Source organism: Euwallacea similis, chromosome 30, assembly GCF_039881205.1.
Source record: "Euwallacea similis isolate ESF13 chromosome 30, ESF131.1, whole genome shotgun sequence".
In the NCBI taxonomy this organism is placed as follows: domain Eukaryota; kingdom Metazoa; phylum Arthropoda; class Insecta; order Coleoptera; family Curculionidae; genus Euwallacea; species Euwallacea similis.
The window spans coordinates 1,823,505-1,842,999 of record NC_089638.1 but is presented as its reverse complement, the minus strand read 5'-3'; the positions used below and the strand labels follow the sequence as shown (position 1 = coordinate 1,842,999).

Below are 19,495 nucleotides of genomic sequence, written 5' to 3'. Positions count from 1 at the left end.
TCAAAACAGCAAATTTTTAATGCAACATTTTTTATTTGTTGCTTTGGTGGACTCGTGTAATACTCGCAATTTGCGACATAAATCAAAATAGAAAGCCCACGTTTTCAGAATTTTTTTGTTGTTTCCGAGATACTGAAAGAGTCGGAGAAAAAATGGCTATGCCGTAAATCGGTTTCTTGAACAGATGAGATTTAAACGTTAAATTGCAAAGTAGTTCTTGTAAAACATAAAATACCTGCTTTGTAAAATTGTAAGTAATGTCTAGCTGAACGTTTTACGTAACTCGGAAATATTTCTTAAGAAAATTTAAAGCTCGCGAAAGCTTGTCCCCAAAAAAGACAAGTTTTCTGATGTTCTTGGAAAGTTTTGTTCCGTAAAATTGGCCAAAAATATGAACGTGCCAAGGGAAAATTATTCTAAATTAATAAAGTGCAGATATCTAATAAAGCTCCGACAAACGCGATTATTCATCGCTGAGTCAATTTATTTAGCAATGATCTGTTTCATAACAATTTCCTTACCATAAGCATTAATTGCCAATCTTTTTTATCTCCATCTAAAGCATCATACATCGTTAAAGAAATTACGAGCATAACCATAATATTCCCAAGAAAACTTGAAATACTGTGAATTAATAGTGTTGTTAAAACTGGACTGGCAAACAATAATCGCGGCAATGTATTACAGTTGAAACATTAATTAGATTCTACGTCTTTTTTTTTCGAGAAAAGTATATAATAATGAGTTAATTAAATTACATACATACATACATACGTGCTGGGAACGAAATACATTAAAAAATCATTTAATTGCATCTGGTGCTTTGACCAAACTGAGTGTCTGCTTGGCCATTTACCAGAATGCGTTGAACAATCAGTTTCATTAGTCCATTGTGGTTTACATTTTAAGACTTGATCGTGATAATTCTAGTTCGTTTTTTCTGTTCAGTGAGCATACGACCTTAACGTAACCTTTTTAGTTTTCGGTTAGACTTGTTTTCTTGTTTAGATTAACGGATGAAAGGTGTGGGTATCTACCATCTTGCCAAGCTGTGATGCTTGTTTCAGGTACAAACCGAAGCTCTCTTTACTGCCATCGGAAGATCATAAATTGTTAAGCTATTCCTGTTTTGTATGATCGTAATATATGATTTTCTATCGATACACACCTTTACGTAGATGCATTAAGCATCTTAGCAAAATAGCCTTTGGGCTCTTATCGGCTTGTCTGGAATCGAATCTCAGTCTAGGAAACTCCTGGCACGTTCAAGGAAGTTGTCTTTCCCTGAATAAAATTACATTTCTTGAGGTGTACCTGAACAGTATCAGTCCGTAATTTTGAAAAAAAAATTCAGATTAAATAACTGGTTACACCTAAATGTGATAATACTAATCGGCAATATAAGAACTCAGTGGTTTTTGTGAGCCTGCTGCTGCAATTTTTCGATTGTTGAAAAATGCAAGAACAGTAGACCTTGCACACTCCATTTCATGTTAATTTTTATTCTTCATTATTTAGCAAAATCCCACCTGAAAATGTAAATTCACGGATGCGATCTAATATTCAAACTTATGTCACATCAGATTGTGAACGCCATAGGTAGAGATCGCATGTGCTCGTTAATGTGTGGTGACTATCACTTATGCGGTTGTCAGTAGTCCACACTATCACGACTATATTGAATCTCATAAAACCAGCAATTTTTACCAAACAAACAACATTTCGAGTGATGATGTCTTCATTAGGTAATAATTTCTATTTGTCCTTGACGATTAACTGTGAGTGTGATTTTCGACGTTTTGCATTATTTCTTCATCAACCCTGTAGATACGCGATGGTCGAGGTCGACCGCTGCTTAGAACGGAAGAACGGAACTTAGAAACTAGACAGTGGCGTAGAAATTATGACAAATTTTTGCAAATAGTACAAAATTACTCTTTAAGATTCAAATAAATAACATTGATTCCAGAATATATTAATAAAAATTGAAATTTTCACTACTGATATTTAAAAATTTGTTATTTTCTCCGAAATTTGTGACTCTCTAAACTTCGAAGTAAGATCTAAAAATGTACAATTGTGCCTGAAATTCGGTATTTTTTTGACGTGTTGACTTCTGCGCTCATAATTAGAAACTCCAAGTTAGAATTTTTGCACGGAAGTTTGCCTTACTTAGCCTTTTAGGGCCACGAAGAAATGTCACAAAAACATTAATGTTTACTAAAACTTGAGAAATCTTGAATAGAAAGTGCAATTACTCTGCCTATAAGTATATTTTTGTGGGAGATATGACTTCTTGTAAACGGAAGTAGAACCGCCGAAATGGGACTTCCTACCGGGATTTTAAAATTTGTAGCCTTTTAAATCACCAAAAACCCAAAATTGGGATGTCAATATTGGAGGACAAAGGTAACAAATTCTGAGGCAATATCAGAAAAAAATGTTGCTTTAAATTCCGTCTATGGAAAAAGCTAACGCTTCTACCATATGATTTTCATCGTGGCTATTTAATTCTGTTTAAAGTGACGAAAAAATCCAACATATCAATTATTCTGTCTTCAGCATTGTTGCAGGCATTAAATGTCAATTGAAATTTTGCTCATGTTACAACGACCTCGATATAGGAAAGAAAATTTTTTGACCGCAAGCAAAACCTCGATACAAAGAAAGCCTGAAAAAAAGCTGCTATTAAGAGAAAAGCTACTGTGAACCATTAAGGTAATAACCCCTTAATCTTCACTGTGAATCTATCAACGTACCAGTTTAATTGCATAAAAATTGCTATTACCGGTTTTTTCCTGAAGAAACAATGTTCCGCATTCAAGAGGAATATCATCAGAACGCTTTCCAATGAAGAGCGTTCTAGAATGTCTACGAGATATCACCAAATTTAGACAAAATTTATTACTTATTTGTGTTAAATTATTCAAAGGATTTTCATTAGGGCTTATGGTTAAGCGCACTTCTAGCTTTCAACGGATTATTACCGGCATTAATACATAAATTCAAAACCAAGTTTAGAATAGTTAATTGGGGCTTCTAAAACGGTTATTTGGCATTTTAGTTCTTTGGCTTGTGCTAATTGCTATAGATCTAGAAAATTGCTTTATTACATCCTTTCTTGGTTGTTGTTTTGTAACTATCAAAGCAATAAATGAAGATTTTTGCTTTTACAGCTCCATTTACTATAATAAGAATGTTGACTTAACTACTGTAATATGAATCGGAAAATTCTTGAGGAACTTTTAAAGAATCACTGACATCAATACTTCTCCGAGTATTCAATTTCTCTTGAATATAGGGTGCCGCAAATGTATACTAATGTCAGGTATTATTTCTGGTTTAATAACTTCTTACTGTTATTGCTGCTTATAGCGAACTTGGTGTATTATTACTGCAACTCGTACTTCATTAATTCACAACTAGTCGATTTAAATTAATTAATTAATTAAGAGCAACGTTGGGGGAATACCATTACTTCGGTTTATTATTTTGTTTTTGGCCACGAAAAAGACCAAAATAAAATAAAACCTCACACATCTTAGACATTTTAACCTTTAAAGCCCAGTTAACATCAGTGGCGATATTTAAATGTTGTGAACGTAGAACCTAAATAAGTAGAGCGTGCGAGTTCATTGTGCAACAGAGAGTGATAAAATATATCTTGGTGGTAGGGTTCATTTTGCTTTCGTTATATATCAAAACGTCATAATAAATAATAATAAACTATCATAATAGCCATTGTTATTGGATTGATTTGGAGCGAGAGATGAAATTTATCTTCGCAAGAAAGTTTCGAACGAGTTGTAGCTTACTATTGTTGTAATGTTCCTCTAGGAGTAACATCTATTCTGTTTCGGATTGTTCAACCGTAGAAAATCACCTCTGGGAAAGTGGTATGAGCGTGAATCAACAAACAAGAAACGACAGAAAAAAAATTAGGGACGCCAGAAACCATTTGAAATTCCCTACGAATTAATAAGAAATTCGGAAATAGGAATGTTGTGGGCGCTTAAAGGTGCTCTAAAGGGTTCTTACTTATGAGGTACTCCTCATATATTCCCATTTTTAAATGAAGTTCGAGGAGTTTTAGAATCTTGTACACACATTTGGGTTTTGAAAGTGGGCCGTAGATATTTTAGATGGTTCTTCATTTAAACATAGGGTTGAAAACGCTGTGCTATTGGTATACACAGCATTAAATTTTCAGATTTTACTTCAGATCTCTTCAGTTTTCGAGATATTAAGAAATAGACATAAGAAGTAAAGTTGACCTGCAAATTTAAATTTTCACTGTCAAATCACTTTTAAGTCGTCAAATATCATTATTCTAACAACCCCTTGCCCTTAGATATCTAGAATCATTAAATGTGTAATATTGTTGCTGCATTGAAGCGTTGCGACCTTGGATCCTTATTGTATGGGTATCTTCAAAGAAAAAAAAGGGGGGGGGGGTGATTTTCGGTAGGTGCGCTTTTGTGAAATGAGGAACAAAATCTTTAAATTTTCGAATTATATTTACACACGTTTCATGCCGATTTGCTTCTTTCTCCGGGTGCTCCAAGACATGCATTAGTGTGCAAAACGGCAATTTCAAGCACCGAAGAGCAGTCAATGTGAAATAATATACCAAAATAAGCAAAAAAGAGGGAAGAGAAAAATTATTTTTAAAAAATCTTTATTTATCCTAGTTTTGAGTATTTTGTATAGACCTTTAAAAAAAATTAGAATATAAGCCCTGCCCTGCTCAATAAGGAACTTGCTATAGTAAGTATTGTATAAAAATTAAAAATTGATTTTCCTTCTACTTAAAATAGTTCGGATTACCGACGACAAATAACACATGTTATATTAAGGATTTGAAAACCTTGAGACTGTAAGACTCGATGCGTTAAGCAAGGTTTTGGATTTGAAATTCGAGACCCGGAACAGGTTGGACCAGTTGAAAATCAAACATTCCACCCATATTCCTACCTAAAGCAATATTGATAGATGATTAAGTTTCCGTTTTAGCCATTACTTGAGACAATATCTGTCTCATTGTGTACAGACATTAAATGCAATAATGATCGTTCATAGGAAATCGTTGCAAAATTAAAATTTCCACACTTTAATGCCTTCATGTGTTCCGATTCTCTAGCCGAGTACAAAGCCATCAAACTTTGAAATTCTTAATAAATAAGCTTCACGCAAAATTATTTCACTGGATTTGCAACACCTCACTTTGAGTCAACACAAGCGGCTAATTTCGCTAAACATTATAACCAAAACGGTGTCATACCTTTCGAATGCAGGAACTTAGCTGTAACACCGCCTTGAAATTAAGAACATCCCGGTGGACACCGAGTTCCCCAGATTTATGTCTCGTTGAGAGTCTCAAAGTCGTAACACATGGGCCGCGCAGGACAATGCACCCACATCAGACAAAAAGTGGCTGAATTGCGAGGCTGAAGATCGACCGAAGAGATACCAGAAAGGAGAAGAAACTGAAGTGCAAGTGTCAAAAAACGCGACGCACGCGGTTTTGTCGTCGCTGCCTCGCTCGGCGCAACTTTCGCTTACGAGGTACGTCGATGACTAACCGAAAAGCGAATACTGCGCTGTCGATTGTGGATGTCTTGGAAGGAAAAAGAAAGAGTAAGACAGCAGCCCCTGCAACGATATAATAGTAAAGCGCCAAGACGACAGCTTGTTTTAAAAGGAGTTACATTAATGAATACATTTTTCTAAGAAGACGATCTTTACCGTTGTTCTCTAAGAGTCTTTTTCTTCTAGAGTCTCCAGACCGTTGTCTGGAGGGAATCCTAAACTAACTTGTTTTTGGTCTTAGTATGCGAGACCGATACTGATTCCTATCTTGTAAATTGAGACTCTCGGAAGTCAATGTTTCGATCGGAATAATTTTGTTCAAATTATTTTCTTTGATACATACCGAAAAATGAAGATATTTTAGACGTGTTGAATTTTTGGGTAAATTTTTTACATAGTGAGATTAGAAATGCAGTACATATTTTTTAAAATTTGACATTTCATAGATTTATAACTTTAATTCTATGTCAAATTGATTTTTTTGTTATTGTCCGTTATTTATCAGAAGCAGAACAATTGATTTCCATGGCACTGCCCGATTTTTATGAAGTTGGATTCACTGTTGATAAAGCTTAAACTTTAGTTTGAAAAATACTTCATTTGCTGACTAGTTGTTAACCAAAAATCGTCGTTCCCTAAAAGCCAGTTTTATAGGTTTAGATAAAATATATTTAAAAGTTAAACTGAGGAGTCAGTCTAGCAGAAAATACTGTTCCCCAGATTAAGCCAAGATGTCAAATGCCTTGCAACGTCAAATTTAGATCTCTTAGATCTTAGGCGAAGAACGCCTCTAAAAATAGTGTCTGATATAGAAATCTTCTTATATTTTGCATCTCTTCTTTACTCTATGTCTTATTCATTTTCTATGGTACTGCGAATAATATATTATTCGACCAGCATATAATGGACGTTATCCCCCCGTCGGAGAATTTAGTCGTTATTTATTATCAAGCACTATGAAACAAATACAGTTTTATGAAAAAATGCAACGTTAAAATACACTAACAAAGAAGATACATTCGATGCATACATGTAATTGTACTTGTATTTATTTGTATCCTCTGACCTATTTAATGTACAGTTATTTTAAAGAAAAATAAATATGGCAATTTATTGTCCATTAGCGATTAGGTTCTACTTTCTGATAATCGGTACTTGTGCAGAAAACCAAAATTGCCGCAGTGATTTATGAAGTATGTGCAGGTACTACACTATAAAAGAGAATTCATGTGGATTAGTTTGAGAATTAATTTTTTTGTTGAAGAGGTGAATTTCATACGCATTCGCAAATAATAACATGAGCAGTTCAAATGGGCTACGCTGTATCAACTATTTCTTAATTGATTTTCAATTCGTTGACATAAGAAATAATAAAAATGTGACTATAACGTCACGGTTTTGCAGTATCCTCAGATGCCTCTAGTCCAAGTTCGATGTGTCAAAATGTATCAATAAATCTGATTTATAGTATAAACTATTTCATATTAAATATATCAGTCTTAAATTAGAGTATTACGAATTTTTTCGTTTTTTTTTCATTTGAAAAGTAAATTACATTTAGATCAAAAACACTATCCGGCCGACAGAACACCAGGTCGCGTGTCTTGAAGATTATCCTCGTAAAGAAAAAAAGACCAAAAACACGAAAATCGGACGTGGGTTCAATCACTCAGCACCCAGGCAGGTTAGGTTCTCACAGGGTTCTTTATTTTTTGTTGTTACGTCTAATTCGGGAATGGATCACCCGGTATCAATCTTCTTTACTTATTGAATAAGGACTTTGCATATCTTTAAAACTAAATATTTCAATATGGGTTGTGACATTAAAATTTTTTATGTCAATGTTTTACTCATAATAAAGATTTAAGACTCAAAAGATAATAAACTACTAAGACTAGACAACTATTAACTTAATTTATTAACTTTAGCACCACTTTTGTGACAATGGTTAACACTCAGAAAACGATATATGTACTCATATTGTTCTGTCATTGTGGTAAGTAAAGCCTTGACTGAATATCCCGTCCAGCACGGAGACAGCCTTGAGTTAGTACCCCGAGGAAAAATATATCTACCATGGGCGGTACCATGTCCTGGTGGGTAAAAGATGTATTTATGTATGTTCTACACGATATTCACATTTAATATGTTCCGTAACTAATGATTCAGGTTCCCCCTTTTGTGTCCAACTAATTTAATTTAATCTGAACACTAACAAAAAGTTGCTATCAGAGTTATCTTTTCAAACTGAGAGTTAGGTAATGAATCAAATCCTTCGGTTCTATCAGTAGAGATGCTCAACGTGGTTCCTGGGACATGAACCTAATAAGTTTTAAACTATCTATAAAGATGACTAAGTAATTTATTTGATTGCGGATGTTGGTAAGAGTAGATACAGGGTCATATATATATTACATCGGGTGTTCTCACATGGGATTACCTGTACCACAAATGGACCAAATTGTGTGTTTTTCGACAAAAAGTCATGGTTCATAAAAGTTCTTGTACAGTGTACAGGAAGCTCAGAATCTTTCAAAACATGGTTTTGACTTAAGAGTAAATTAACTCTATTTCTTATTTTTAAGCAAAATGTTACTTGAAGAAGTTGCTTAGAATTGTTTTAATAGTTAAAATCCAAAATTTTAATTGTTTTTATTATGAAATTGTTAAATAGGTCTTCAGCCAACTAAAGAAATAAAATACTGTTATTGTTAAGAAGAATAGGTACTGCGACTATCTATTGTACTTGGAAGCCACCGACTTTAACACATTTTTCAAAAAGTGTTTTGAATTTTTCATACACAAAATGAATAATGTCTTCATTTATTTGGACCACAGCTTCAATTATTCTGTTTCTTAAAACATCAACGTTATATGGTAGTGGTTGTTTGTACACTTGTTCCTTTAAAAATCTCCAAAGGAAGAAATCACGTGCCCTTAGGTCAGGCGATTTGAGTGGCTACAAGATAGGCCCAAACCTACTTGTCCATTTTTCAGGAAAATGCCTGTCTAGCCAATTTTGTATATGAAATGTTGAATGAGTAGAACATCCATATCGTTTAAAATATGCATTGATATCTCTAAATTTTCGTTTTCAAATTAGGACCAGAAAAAAGTGTCTAACACATCTAAGTATGAATTTTGATTAACATTTTGTTGTAAAAAAATAGGGACCAATGATTTGAATGTAAATAATAGCGCACAAAACATTTACTTTCTTGAACTTTTAACTTCGTGAAGTAATAGTAACATTTTGAACTTTTCTGTAACCAAAGCCAACAATTTTGTGCCGTTACAAATCAATTTGTACTAAATGTACACTCATCAGTAAAAATAATGTTTTAGTAAAATTGCACATCTTCTTGAATTTTTTCCTCAATTTGCAAAAAAAATTTAACCGATGTGCGTCATTGCTATCTTTTAGTGTGTGCAAAATTTTCGGCTCGTGCGCTTTAAAGCTTACAAACCGAAAGTTGTTACTTTTTAAAACTATATGAATATGCGTTTTGCTAATAATTAGTTGATCCGATCTTTTTCTTACTGATAGCTTTGGATTATGTGCCATTGAGCCAATAACTAATAGCGTCGCTGTGTCATTTTCATTGTAGGTTTTTCTTGGCCTCTTTACGTTTTCCACCTTATCTGTTCAATTAAATTATCGTAGAAGTTTTTTTGAATTCTGTTGAATGACTTGTATGTACGTCAGGATATTTTTAGTAAAATATTTCAATAGCATGACGATAAGAAATATCATCAATGCTGTGCCATTTTATGAAATAACTTCGATGCTTTAAAGTAAGCGTTTTTGCATCAAAATTAAAGAAGTGTAGGTGTAATTTATTTTTTGAACTGATGACAGTTATGTTTAGAATACCTGTTGAAATCTGCTCATCAATTATTTACAAGTATTATACTTACTTGCCTACGTAGTAGCAGTGTCTTTTTTCTTTAGTTGACTTAAGAGTTATTTATCAATTTCAAAATAAAAACAATTGAAATTTTGGATTTTGACTATTAAAGTAACTTTAAGCAGCTTCTTCAAGTAATATTTTGCTTAAAAATAAGAAATAGAGTTAGTTTACTCTTAAGTCAAAACCATGTTTTGAAAAATTCTGAGCTCCCCGTATAAGAAAATAATTTTTTCTCAGGTCGAAAGGTGTTTTGGAACAAGCAAAACTTTTATGAAGAGCGACTTCTTATTTAAAAATGCAAAATTTGGACCACTTGTGGGTTAGGCAATCCCATTCGAGGACACCCGGCATATTGACTCATGAGCTACTAAGCTTATTGGAAAATATATCAAAAATATTTCTAAATTCTGTAAGGAAAATTCAGATTTAAGAAAAAATGATCGCAAATACGGTATTTTTGTGTAAGTGATATAGTATTTATTATTGAATCTTCCGCAAGTGCATATTTTTCTGATTTCAAACGTACTTACTTATATATTTTTGAATATTTCTAGCCAGAAGTGAAGCCACTATTTCAATTTAAACGTTAAAAAACTTAATATAATTTCATTATTACACTATGAGAGGTATTTTCCGTGTCCGTGGCTATGCTTACCTACGATTCTATACGAATTTTTTAACATTTAAATTGCACATTATGTATTTAAATGCGCACGATGTCTAAACGGCCGATTAGAAATATATAAAATTTTGCATATTCCAAATCAGAAAAATGTGTTCTTTTCGAATATTTAATAATATACAGAGGGTTCCATTCACCGAACCATTTTAAAAAATCATCTCTTTAAATTTACGCCGTACGTTTAGGAAGCACTGTGCGTCTGATCGTCATTAGAACTTTCAAAAAAGTAAAGGAACGTGATTCTTAAATCAGAAGGGATTTTGATCCGAAATCGCAAATCAAAATAAAGCTTGATTATGATTAGACCGTTCAAATACAAACGAAATGCCACATTAAATAGAATTGCTTTAAATAATTTAATCACTTTTTATGAGATTTTTTCAACATAATTAGCAGCTGATATTTCTGATTTCTGATCGTATTCAACACTACGTAATCGCGTTAAACGAACGTGCCTATCACCATAGCAAATGTCAGTGCTATTCATATCGAATATATTATAAAAGCAACTTTATCAATGTTTAAGGCAGTTACATAAATTCTATAGTATACATAATGACGTAATTAAACTACCTTTTTTAGTTCTTGATTTATTAGGTATTGGACGTTTCATTGTACTGTAGCAGTATTGAGATAATGGCTGTTAACGTTCACGTTATTCACGTTGAAGTCTGTCGAAACCATTAAGAGAACGAATACAATCCACTCCAAATCAAAATTGAACATAATTAGAGTAATTAAATCCGAATCAGAGAGACCAAATTGAAAATTAAAACTTATAAAAGCAGGACTCTCTCAGTTCCTTATTGTCTTAAATCAATTAATATCTATACAAAGTAATCACGTAAGCATGGGAGTGAAAGTTACGCTGCCACCTACCTATACATAGATTCATAAGTAATGGTTTTAGCAAATCTGAAAGATCAAGGTTTGCTGAATCGACGTTACCAATTGCAAAGTTTTTTCTTGGCAATTTTTATACATAGTATCAATTAAGCAGACAAAACCCCAGAAGTGTATTTCAGCGGTTTTTATGTCAGATATGTTTTTTCTGTTTATTGTGATAAATTGGAACAATAATTAATCCTGATGAGTAAGCCGGTTTTTAATAGAAACAAACTGTAAAATCTTAATTTTGGGTACGCTTAAATTGCTTACGTCAAGGTCGCCGGCTTGTAATGTGTTCGGGATACGTGTTTACCTGTTTTGTTCTAGATGTAGGTATTCAGGTATTCAATAATAGAGTGAAGATGAAACGCCGATAAAGACGCTTTTTTCCCTAATTAAATTATTATTACTGGGTAAACGCAGGGAGTACGGTCGTTAAGTGAAGGATTCTCTCTTCCCGTCTCGGGTCTAATTCTGCACTTCTAAGTTAATGACTTCTCATTCTATCGCAATAATACTCAACTTTCATAAATTTAAAAAAGAGTATGGGTAACACGCATGGAAACTTCATTAAGCATCAATCACGAATCACCGAAAGTGAGATAATCGGCGCGACGGCTCATTAGAAACGCAATTTGCAATTTCCCTCTGAGGTAGAAAAAATTCAAAGATGAACTTTAACAAAGGCGAAAGTAAATGGCGATGAAATATGCATGTTGATTCTTGAAATACACCCGGAAATACCGTCAAGTAGTCGAAAGACTACCCGTGCGCAACTACAGGAAATGAAAGTTTCGTCTTTTGAAGTTACTACATCGTGCTGTAACAATGAGTACCTTAGGTCACGGAATTCATCTTGAAAATTTCTGCTCTCTGGGTAAAACCGTAACATCCTGATTGACCTTTGGCACTTAACCTTTGAAAGGAAAATCAAATGAAAGTGCGGCAAATTGCGTTTTCCACGAGAGAAAAGAAATCGTGACTCCGGTATTTTTTTGAAAAAGTATGAGTACACATTCCTACTACTTTCATGTTAGGCGCTATCACGTTAAGATTCAGTAATTAATAAACGTAATTTTATTGCTGCAAGGTGCGTATAAATTCATATGAATAAAAATGAAATTAATGGCAAAGAAAAGGGGATTTCCTTATTGGGAAAAGTGAAAGAAAATGAAAAATTAAACATTATTAAATCCAACCTTCACTCGTCCATGTGCAAACCTTTTAAAAGCCACTCAATTTTTGGTGAATCGGATCGGTTTTGAGCTGATAGACAGCTAGATCCTTTCTTTTATGCAAAATAACACTTACAAAGTAATTACATTCGAACACCTAAAAAGTGTGTGCACAAACACTGCATGATATAATATTTAATAAAGATCTAATAACCCATTAGTACACTAACCTACTTATTCAAGAGTCCTGAAAATGTTCACAAAAACTATCAGGTTCCACTTTGACAAATAATTTGAATAAATTCCTTTTGAAATTTCCTAAATTTTGCGCTGTTGGAAGTAATTTTTGAAATAAATGCAGAAGAAAACATTTTATGGCAAAGTACGAGCTTCTTTGTATTGCATTTGCCTCTCCCCTTTACCGTCAAGGTGGTTTATTTTATCGTTTTTAAGTCCAACAACTTCAGGAATCTCTGACCACGACCGAGTTGTCCTGAAATATACCCTGGGTTTACGCACCCATCATAAGGGGGTTGTTTAAGTCCGATTGCTGCCATTGCACTTCTTACGGGCGTCAAATTTTACGAGGGCCAAGGTTTAAGTAAGCTAATTTTAAGGGATCATTCTGCCGCTTGGCCTAAATTGAACAACCTTCCTACTTATTATTGCAACAAATGCGTTAAAAAATTATTGTAAATTTTAACAAAAATAGTAGAGCACCACCGACTTGTACTGCCATCTTGTTGCAGTAGTGCGATGGAGCGAACTTAGAAGAACCGGTACCATTGCGTTTTACAGACCGCAAACGTTTCGCTTGGTTCCTCCGTCGAAGATGTACAAATTCAGGTACCTGCTGGTAGATGGCGATAGTAGACGTAATTGAGCCAATACAGGGCGTTCAGTTGCAGCCTGCACATATTCACTTTTTCTAAGCTAAATGAGATGTCGTTCACGCTTCATTATGGAGTGTTAAAATTGCAGGCGTTTTAAGACGTTAAGTCAGAAACAGAATTATTTAGCGCCGAGTGGTTTAATGAAATTCTCTAGCCCAAAGCATCTATATTTTATAGTTAATTATAGATTTCTATAGTTAATTTAATAAATAGACAGAGATGTTAAGGGAAGATTAAATAAATTAACAGAAACAAGTCGGTTTGAAGTAACTCTTAAAACGTAACCTGAAGTGAATTTTAGGAATAACCGTCGCCAATTACTTTTTATAGCATTTTAAAAATCTCAAAAATATAGAATTTGCACTTACCTTCTAACACGTAGACGGTGCTCCCAACGTCGCCCTCTCGAATAATGAGGCTGCTGGCCGGATATTCTTCAGGGTACATGCAATCTACGATTTCCTTAATCTGCGTCAACTCTAAGTTCTTCATGAAGTCATTGTCTAATATAGCTGCTTTGATTAGCTCTCGTGAACTGAAAAAGAAAAGATAATTAGAACTGCAAATGTGGCAAAATAATTAAGTTTGATGAACTGTCACCACAGAATAATTTTCTTTTAACGAACCATCATCAAAAACAGAACTCTCTTCCGTCATTTGAAGGAAGAAAAAGCACTTTGCTTCTTAGGCAGGGAAGAACTTTTACTCCCTTTGGAGTAAAAGTATTGTGTTTTCTATCATAAATACGCAATAGTTATTTGCACAAGAAGGGAGGAAAATACTAATTTTACTCCCGCCGGCCTTTCACGTTATTGGTTGCGTTTCATTCGCTTAAATTACACCAGTTTTTTTTTTGCGGGACTAAAAGTGGCACTAATGAAATAATCAATTTCTATGTAAATGAAGAACTTAATAGGATACCTGAGCAACAAAAAAATCGAAATGAATTAAAAATGCCCAACAGCTATTTGCGCGGTGAATGATAATTATAAAGAGCAAATTCATGTGTTTTTATCTCAGCCGTCATTTAGCAGGTTTATTAACTTATCTCACAAATATAAAATTCCTATTGCCAAAGGTCTAAATTTGCAGACTCGTTTTAAAAGATCGAAGAAACGCCTTTCTTGATTTGATAAATGACAATAAAGAGCTAAATATGTGGAACAACTTAATTTATATTGAAATAAACTTTATGACAAAGATAATACACATTCTAGATGATCAACGAATTTTTAATTAAGAGGGGCATGTTTGTTTTCCGAGTACATGAGAAGAAACACGGCAAATGAGAGACTAGAGTACCATTAAGTCAAAAAGAACCTTTGAAGGACTGGTAAGCCAAATAAGACTAATTGTAAGATCCAGACTAGAACGGGTTTATTCTTACATGGAGCTCGGTCTTGCTGTAATATTCTTGTCAGTTTTGCCATTATCCAGTGAGCTCAAAAAGGTTATAATGAATTGATTTAAAATTCATATATTGATTTTTGTAGAAAAACCCTGAAACTCGTCAATTTTTAGTTATATCCACCATTTATAAAATTCATTTAGACTTATACAGGGTGATTCAAAGTCAATCATGGCAACCTGTGTAAAAGTGTTGTTAAGAACATAATCAGAAGCAGCGATACTCCGAGGACTAACGTCACTACCGCCGTTGAAATATACTGTTTTTTCTCGGTAATTTCCTGGAGGAAACATTTATACTAGAAAATAATTTAATACGAATTCCAGTAACACCAACGATTACCATTATACTCACATGTTCAGAAACGTTTCACTCTATATTGCAGTAGCTGGAAAGAATATAAGGTGTGAAATCCCTTCTTAAGGAAATAAGTGGTCAATTTTGGTCATGTTTGTTAAGTGAGTTTTAAAGAATGTTAATGGTAAGGTGAGAACACATCAAGTCTTTTTAAGAGACACTTAATGCCAGACTTCGTTTAAATTCAAACTAGCGAATGCTGAGGAAATGGCTATTAAAAAGCCATTCTGTATTTCGATAGCAAAGCTTGAAATCACATATACAATATATAAGTATAAATAAACTTTTTCGTCTTATTTTTCTGTTGCCTCGTATAATACCAAATAAAGTTGTAAAAATGATTCTGTTTAGAGACATGCCAGGTGGCTATGCAGGGTCCGTGACCTAAAACTCCCCAGGCTTGTATTTTCTTTACTGTTTTAGATACAACCTTAAGTAATATATTAAATTGAAGGTCTTTTTTAATACTTTAAAAATGGCATAGTGGGCGTCAAAAAAATTGCCCTTGATGATATTTCATAAATAAAGTGGATTTTTGTAAATATTTTTTTACCTTCTTCCGTATCTTAAATATTGCTATCATCACGTACAAATATTTTCTTGAACCCCCACTAGGCCATTTTTAAAGAGTTTAAAAATTTCAAATTTCAATTTTTTACTTTCAATTAAACATATCACTTAAGTTTGTGTCTAAAAGAGTAAAGAAAATACGAGCCTGGCGAGTTTAGGTCTCGGATCTTGTATAGACTGAATGCATCTCAAGTGAGTGATGAAATGTAACAATTAAAAATCAATTTAAAAAATGAATCAAAACAGAATCTCTACATTGAAGGACTATGAAGCACTTGACGAAAGTGCTTCACTTAACTAAGCGCAGAGACAAATGAGATAAGTAAATGTACTAATACTTACCTAGAAGTTTTCGGAATTTTTTTGATCTGCAAATCACTCTTGCTCAAATTAACTGGCTCAGCACTGATGCCCTCCCTTTTCATGCGTGAAGGTTCTTGAGTTTGTGTTTCCTCTATATCTTTATGACTGCCATTTTTCACAGCCGAATCTCCATTTAACCTCCAAATGTCCTCCCCAAGGGATAGTTGTCTTGTAATAATTTTCTGGGTGATAGGCCGGACAACCTGTCTGAACTTGTCGATTTCATTTTGCAGGTATTTAATCAAGAGCTCTTTATCTTCGAGTTTCTTTTCCAGCTGGACAATTATGTCGTCCTTTTTGGATAGTTCCTTATTCTTCTCTTCGAGAAGTTGTTTATAGTTAGCTAAGACCTCCAGATCATGCGGGGACATTTTCTTGGATCGATGAATGAGTTTATTCACGAAACTGTAGCAGCTCATTTTATAAGGTCTTTTTAACACAGCATGTTGCAACAACCGAAATAATAGAATCACTTAACTACACTATTTTAAGGCCCCAAACACCTGTCGGAATAGGTACATAGAAGGTAATTAAGAGTAGGCATCGTTCTATTAACTTAAACACTGTAGTTAACCGAATTTTTCCTAGCCATTGTTTGCAGTTTTACTGATGTGACGTACTCTTAATACTGAAAGATTTTAATTGTGTTATCATACATTTAAAATGAGATTGCCAATCCCTGATAAAGATTATTCTATTCGCTAGTCTGAGAAGTGTTTTGTATTTATTGTAATTGTGTAATTAAAATCTCAATGTATTGCTAAGCCTTTAGTTATACATACCAACACTCAGGGAGGTTGAGTTAATTAAGAGTACACGCGATGCTCGGTCAAAATGGATTAAGACACAATATGAGGTAAAAACGAGAGAAAATTTAATCATTCTTTTATCAGATTGTAAAACTTTCGAATTATATTAAGTACAATTAATTAAAATACTGATAATGATGTAATATGCGTATTATGTACTGCATTTTAAACAGGCCCTGTATCGAGGAGAACTTTGACGAAAATGAGTACAGGGTGTTCTAAAAGTAACGGAACAAAGAGCAATGGCAAATTCTCGCCATCAAAATATTAAGACGTAACGCAATTGTTGCATTCCGAGTAATGTTAACAAACATACAGGGTGTAAAAGTTTAAATTTTATTTCATATCTTCACAGTCTTTTGATCTATGGGACTGAAATTTGGCGTACGGAGTTTATAGCCTCAAAACTTGACCGTTTTCGAGATATTTGTCGTTTTAATAGCGCTGATATGTTTATAATGTAATAGCGGTACGTGCACTGTGACTTTCCGTAAATTACAACTTAGAAAGAAAATTGCCCAAAACCAACTTTACTAGTTCGTACAAATACGTCAATATACCTAGATAATTTAAAAATCAGTTTAGTATTACATGTAAGTAACTAGTTCGCCAGCTCTCGGCTCTATTCAAGAATACATACGTACGAACATTCATAAGGCATTAAACTAAAAAATACCTTAAAAACGGCCAAGTTTTGAGACTTCTAACAGGTATACCTTTTTTTATCTAGAATGTTAAACAGAATGATCATTTTTATTAATAGGGCTACTGGAGCTGCGCAAAAAAAAAATTAAAGCCCTTTTAACTAGCCAAGGTCTGTTTCAAGTGTGGCCCCCTATTAGCTGCAATAAAACCGACAGCACTACCTTGTTTGCCACATCCAAAAGCTCCCGTGAAGCCAATTTCAGTCTCATAGGTCAAAAGACTGAAAATATGAAATAAAATAAAAAATAAAATTTAAACTTTAACACTCTGTATCTTTGTTAACATTAACTTTCGGAATACAATTGCGCTGGATCTTAATATTTTGATGGTAGGAATCTGCTGTTGCTCTTTATCTCATTACCTTTGGGACACCCTATATACAATCTGTGATATTATCTAAGATAGATTCAATCTTTACCTGAACTTGCATCATAAAATTGGCATACGCTCACACATTGAGATAATTCCATTGAATAGAATGACTAATAGAATATTGACATCAGTGATAATGTCTAAACGTAATTTTTCTTATCACATGAGTAGCAATTCCAATAATTTATACATTAAAATCACATATGTTTATTTTTGCACAGTCGATAAAAAATAACTTGATCACGAGAAAGTGAAACTGCTCCCAAAGTTTCACCTTCACCTTCACCTTCATCGTTTCATTTTCTACCTTTTGATATTCCATCTGAATGCTCCATCTAAGAGCGTTATAATCTTCGAGGGAAAGATCACCCAAAACGTACAATTTTCTGACTAGTTTTGGCTTTGTAATCACTGGTTTTGCAGGTTTCTTGGCTTGACCCAACCGACACTTTTGCACTTTTTTGTTACTGACAGTCGATGCTGTCGTGAATAAAGATTTGCGAATCAAATTGAAATTCTTAGCGATATTTTTACTATATAATAAAATAGGCATTAGGAATAAAAGAAGGAAAAATTACTGATAATCAAAGGAAAAAATTCCAAATCAACCCGTTTCTTGTAGGCAATGAGCAACTCCTCTTCTACCGCAGGGGATGTGATAGGAATCACAAAAAAAGCTAAAAAGCTATCGTTTTTAAGGACTAATCATTACTTTTTTTCGTGATTGCGATAAAACACAATTCGGCCTCTGACCCTTTTCTGCAATTAACCTGCTCGTGTATGCAATAATAAACATTTATACATACTTATACAAAAATTGGATAATTGGCTTCTTTCCATACGCTCTAACAAGCCTGTTGAAATGTTGTTACATTCATAACAAAGCATTAATGAACCCTCATATCTCAAATTTCATTGCCTATAATTACTACACGTGCATGCATGCTAATTGAATAGCGAGCAATGCATTACATGTAAAGCAGCATAAAACCTGAACTGTTAGCTGATGAAATATTTAGAAAATAATGGCTAATAATTGGTCAGATTCTTAAGTTTCTTTGGACATTATTTTCAGATAAATTTTACAAGTCCGTGATTCATTTTCTCCAAAGGGCCGATCCCTATAGAGAAATTTACAATAGATTGCTGTTTAGATTCCAATTAATGAAATCAGTCTAAATCAGTTACTAGATGTTCTAACTATATGTATTCTATTCTATAGGAGGTGTAAAATGCCCGTATAAATTTCTTAGTGATATTGTAGATTTTGTCAAATGAAAAACTCGTAATAGAACTTCGATAAAATAATAATTTTCTTTAGTGTGCAGGGTCCATTGTACAATCAAAAGGAGCAGAAAATATTGAAACAAATTAATAAATTCAAAAAAATAAATAATTGATTAAATACTATATAATAAAATATTGAAGCACTGGGGGTCAATATGTTGGGGTTGTATTGATAGTACAATATTTGGGGAAATGCAGTCAAAAACGGATTAATTTTTCAAAATAATGTCATTCATTTATTGTTATTTTCTCAGATAACCGTGCTCCTGATGTAGGGATCCACACATTGAAAGATTAATCAATACTTGACTGAAGTTACTGTTAATGTTTCGGTATCAATGTAATCCGATATATCATAAAAAAGTGTATTATTTAATGCATGAGAAAAAAAATGAGAGAGCACGATTTTCTCACGTTAAAATTTCGATCAGCGAATTTTATCACGATAAGATTTCTCAGCAAATTTTAATGCGATAAAATTTCTGT

The 19,495-nt window shown here is 33.5% G+C and overlaps 1 protein-coding gene across 3 annotated transcripts in view; it reads right to left on the bottom strand.

Moving 5' to 3' along the window:
* Positions 1-19,495, bottom strand: part of for (cGMP-dependent protein kinase for) — an 89,016-nt gene that overhangs the window by 32,893 nt on the left and 36,628 nt on the right. The window contains exons 1-2 of one of the 3 annotated variants that reach the window (XM_066403572.1): positions 15,816-16,343; positions 13,507-13,673 (exon numbers count right to left, since the gene is read on the bottom strand). In XM_066403572.1, coding sequence (XP_066259669.1) covers positions 13,507-13,673; positions 15,816-16,255 — 607 coding nt within the window. In that variant the 5' untranslated portion in view covers positions 16,256-16,343. Of the gene's footprint in view, positions 1-5,281; positions 5,597-13,506; positions 13,674-15,815; positions 16,344-19,495 lie in introns of those variants that run through there. The other 2 variants (XM_066403571.1, XM_066403570.1) reach the window with 2 other exon arrangements.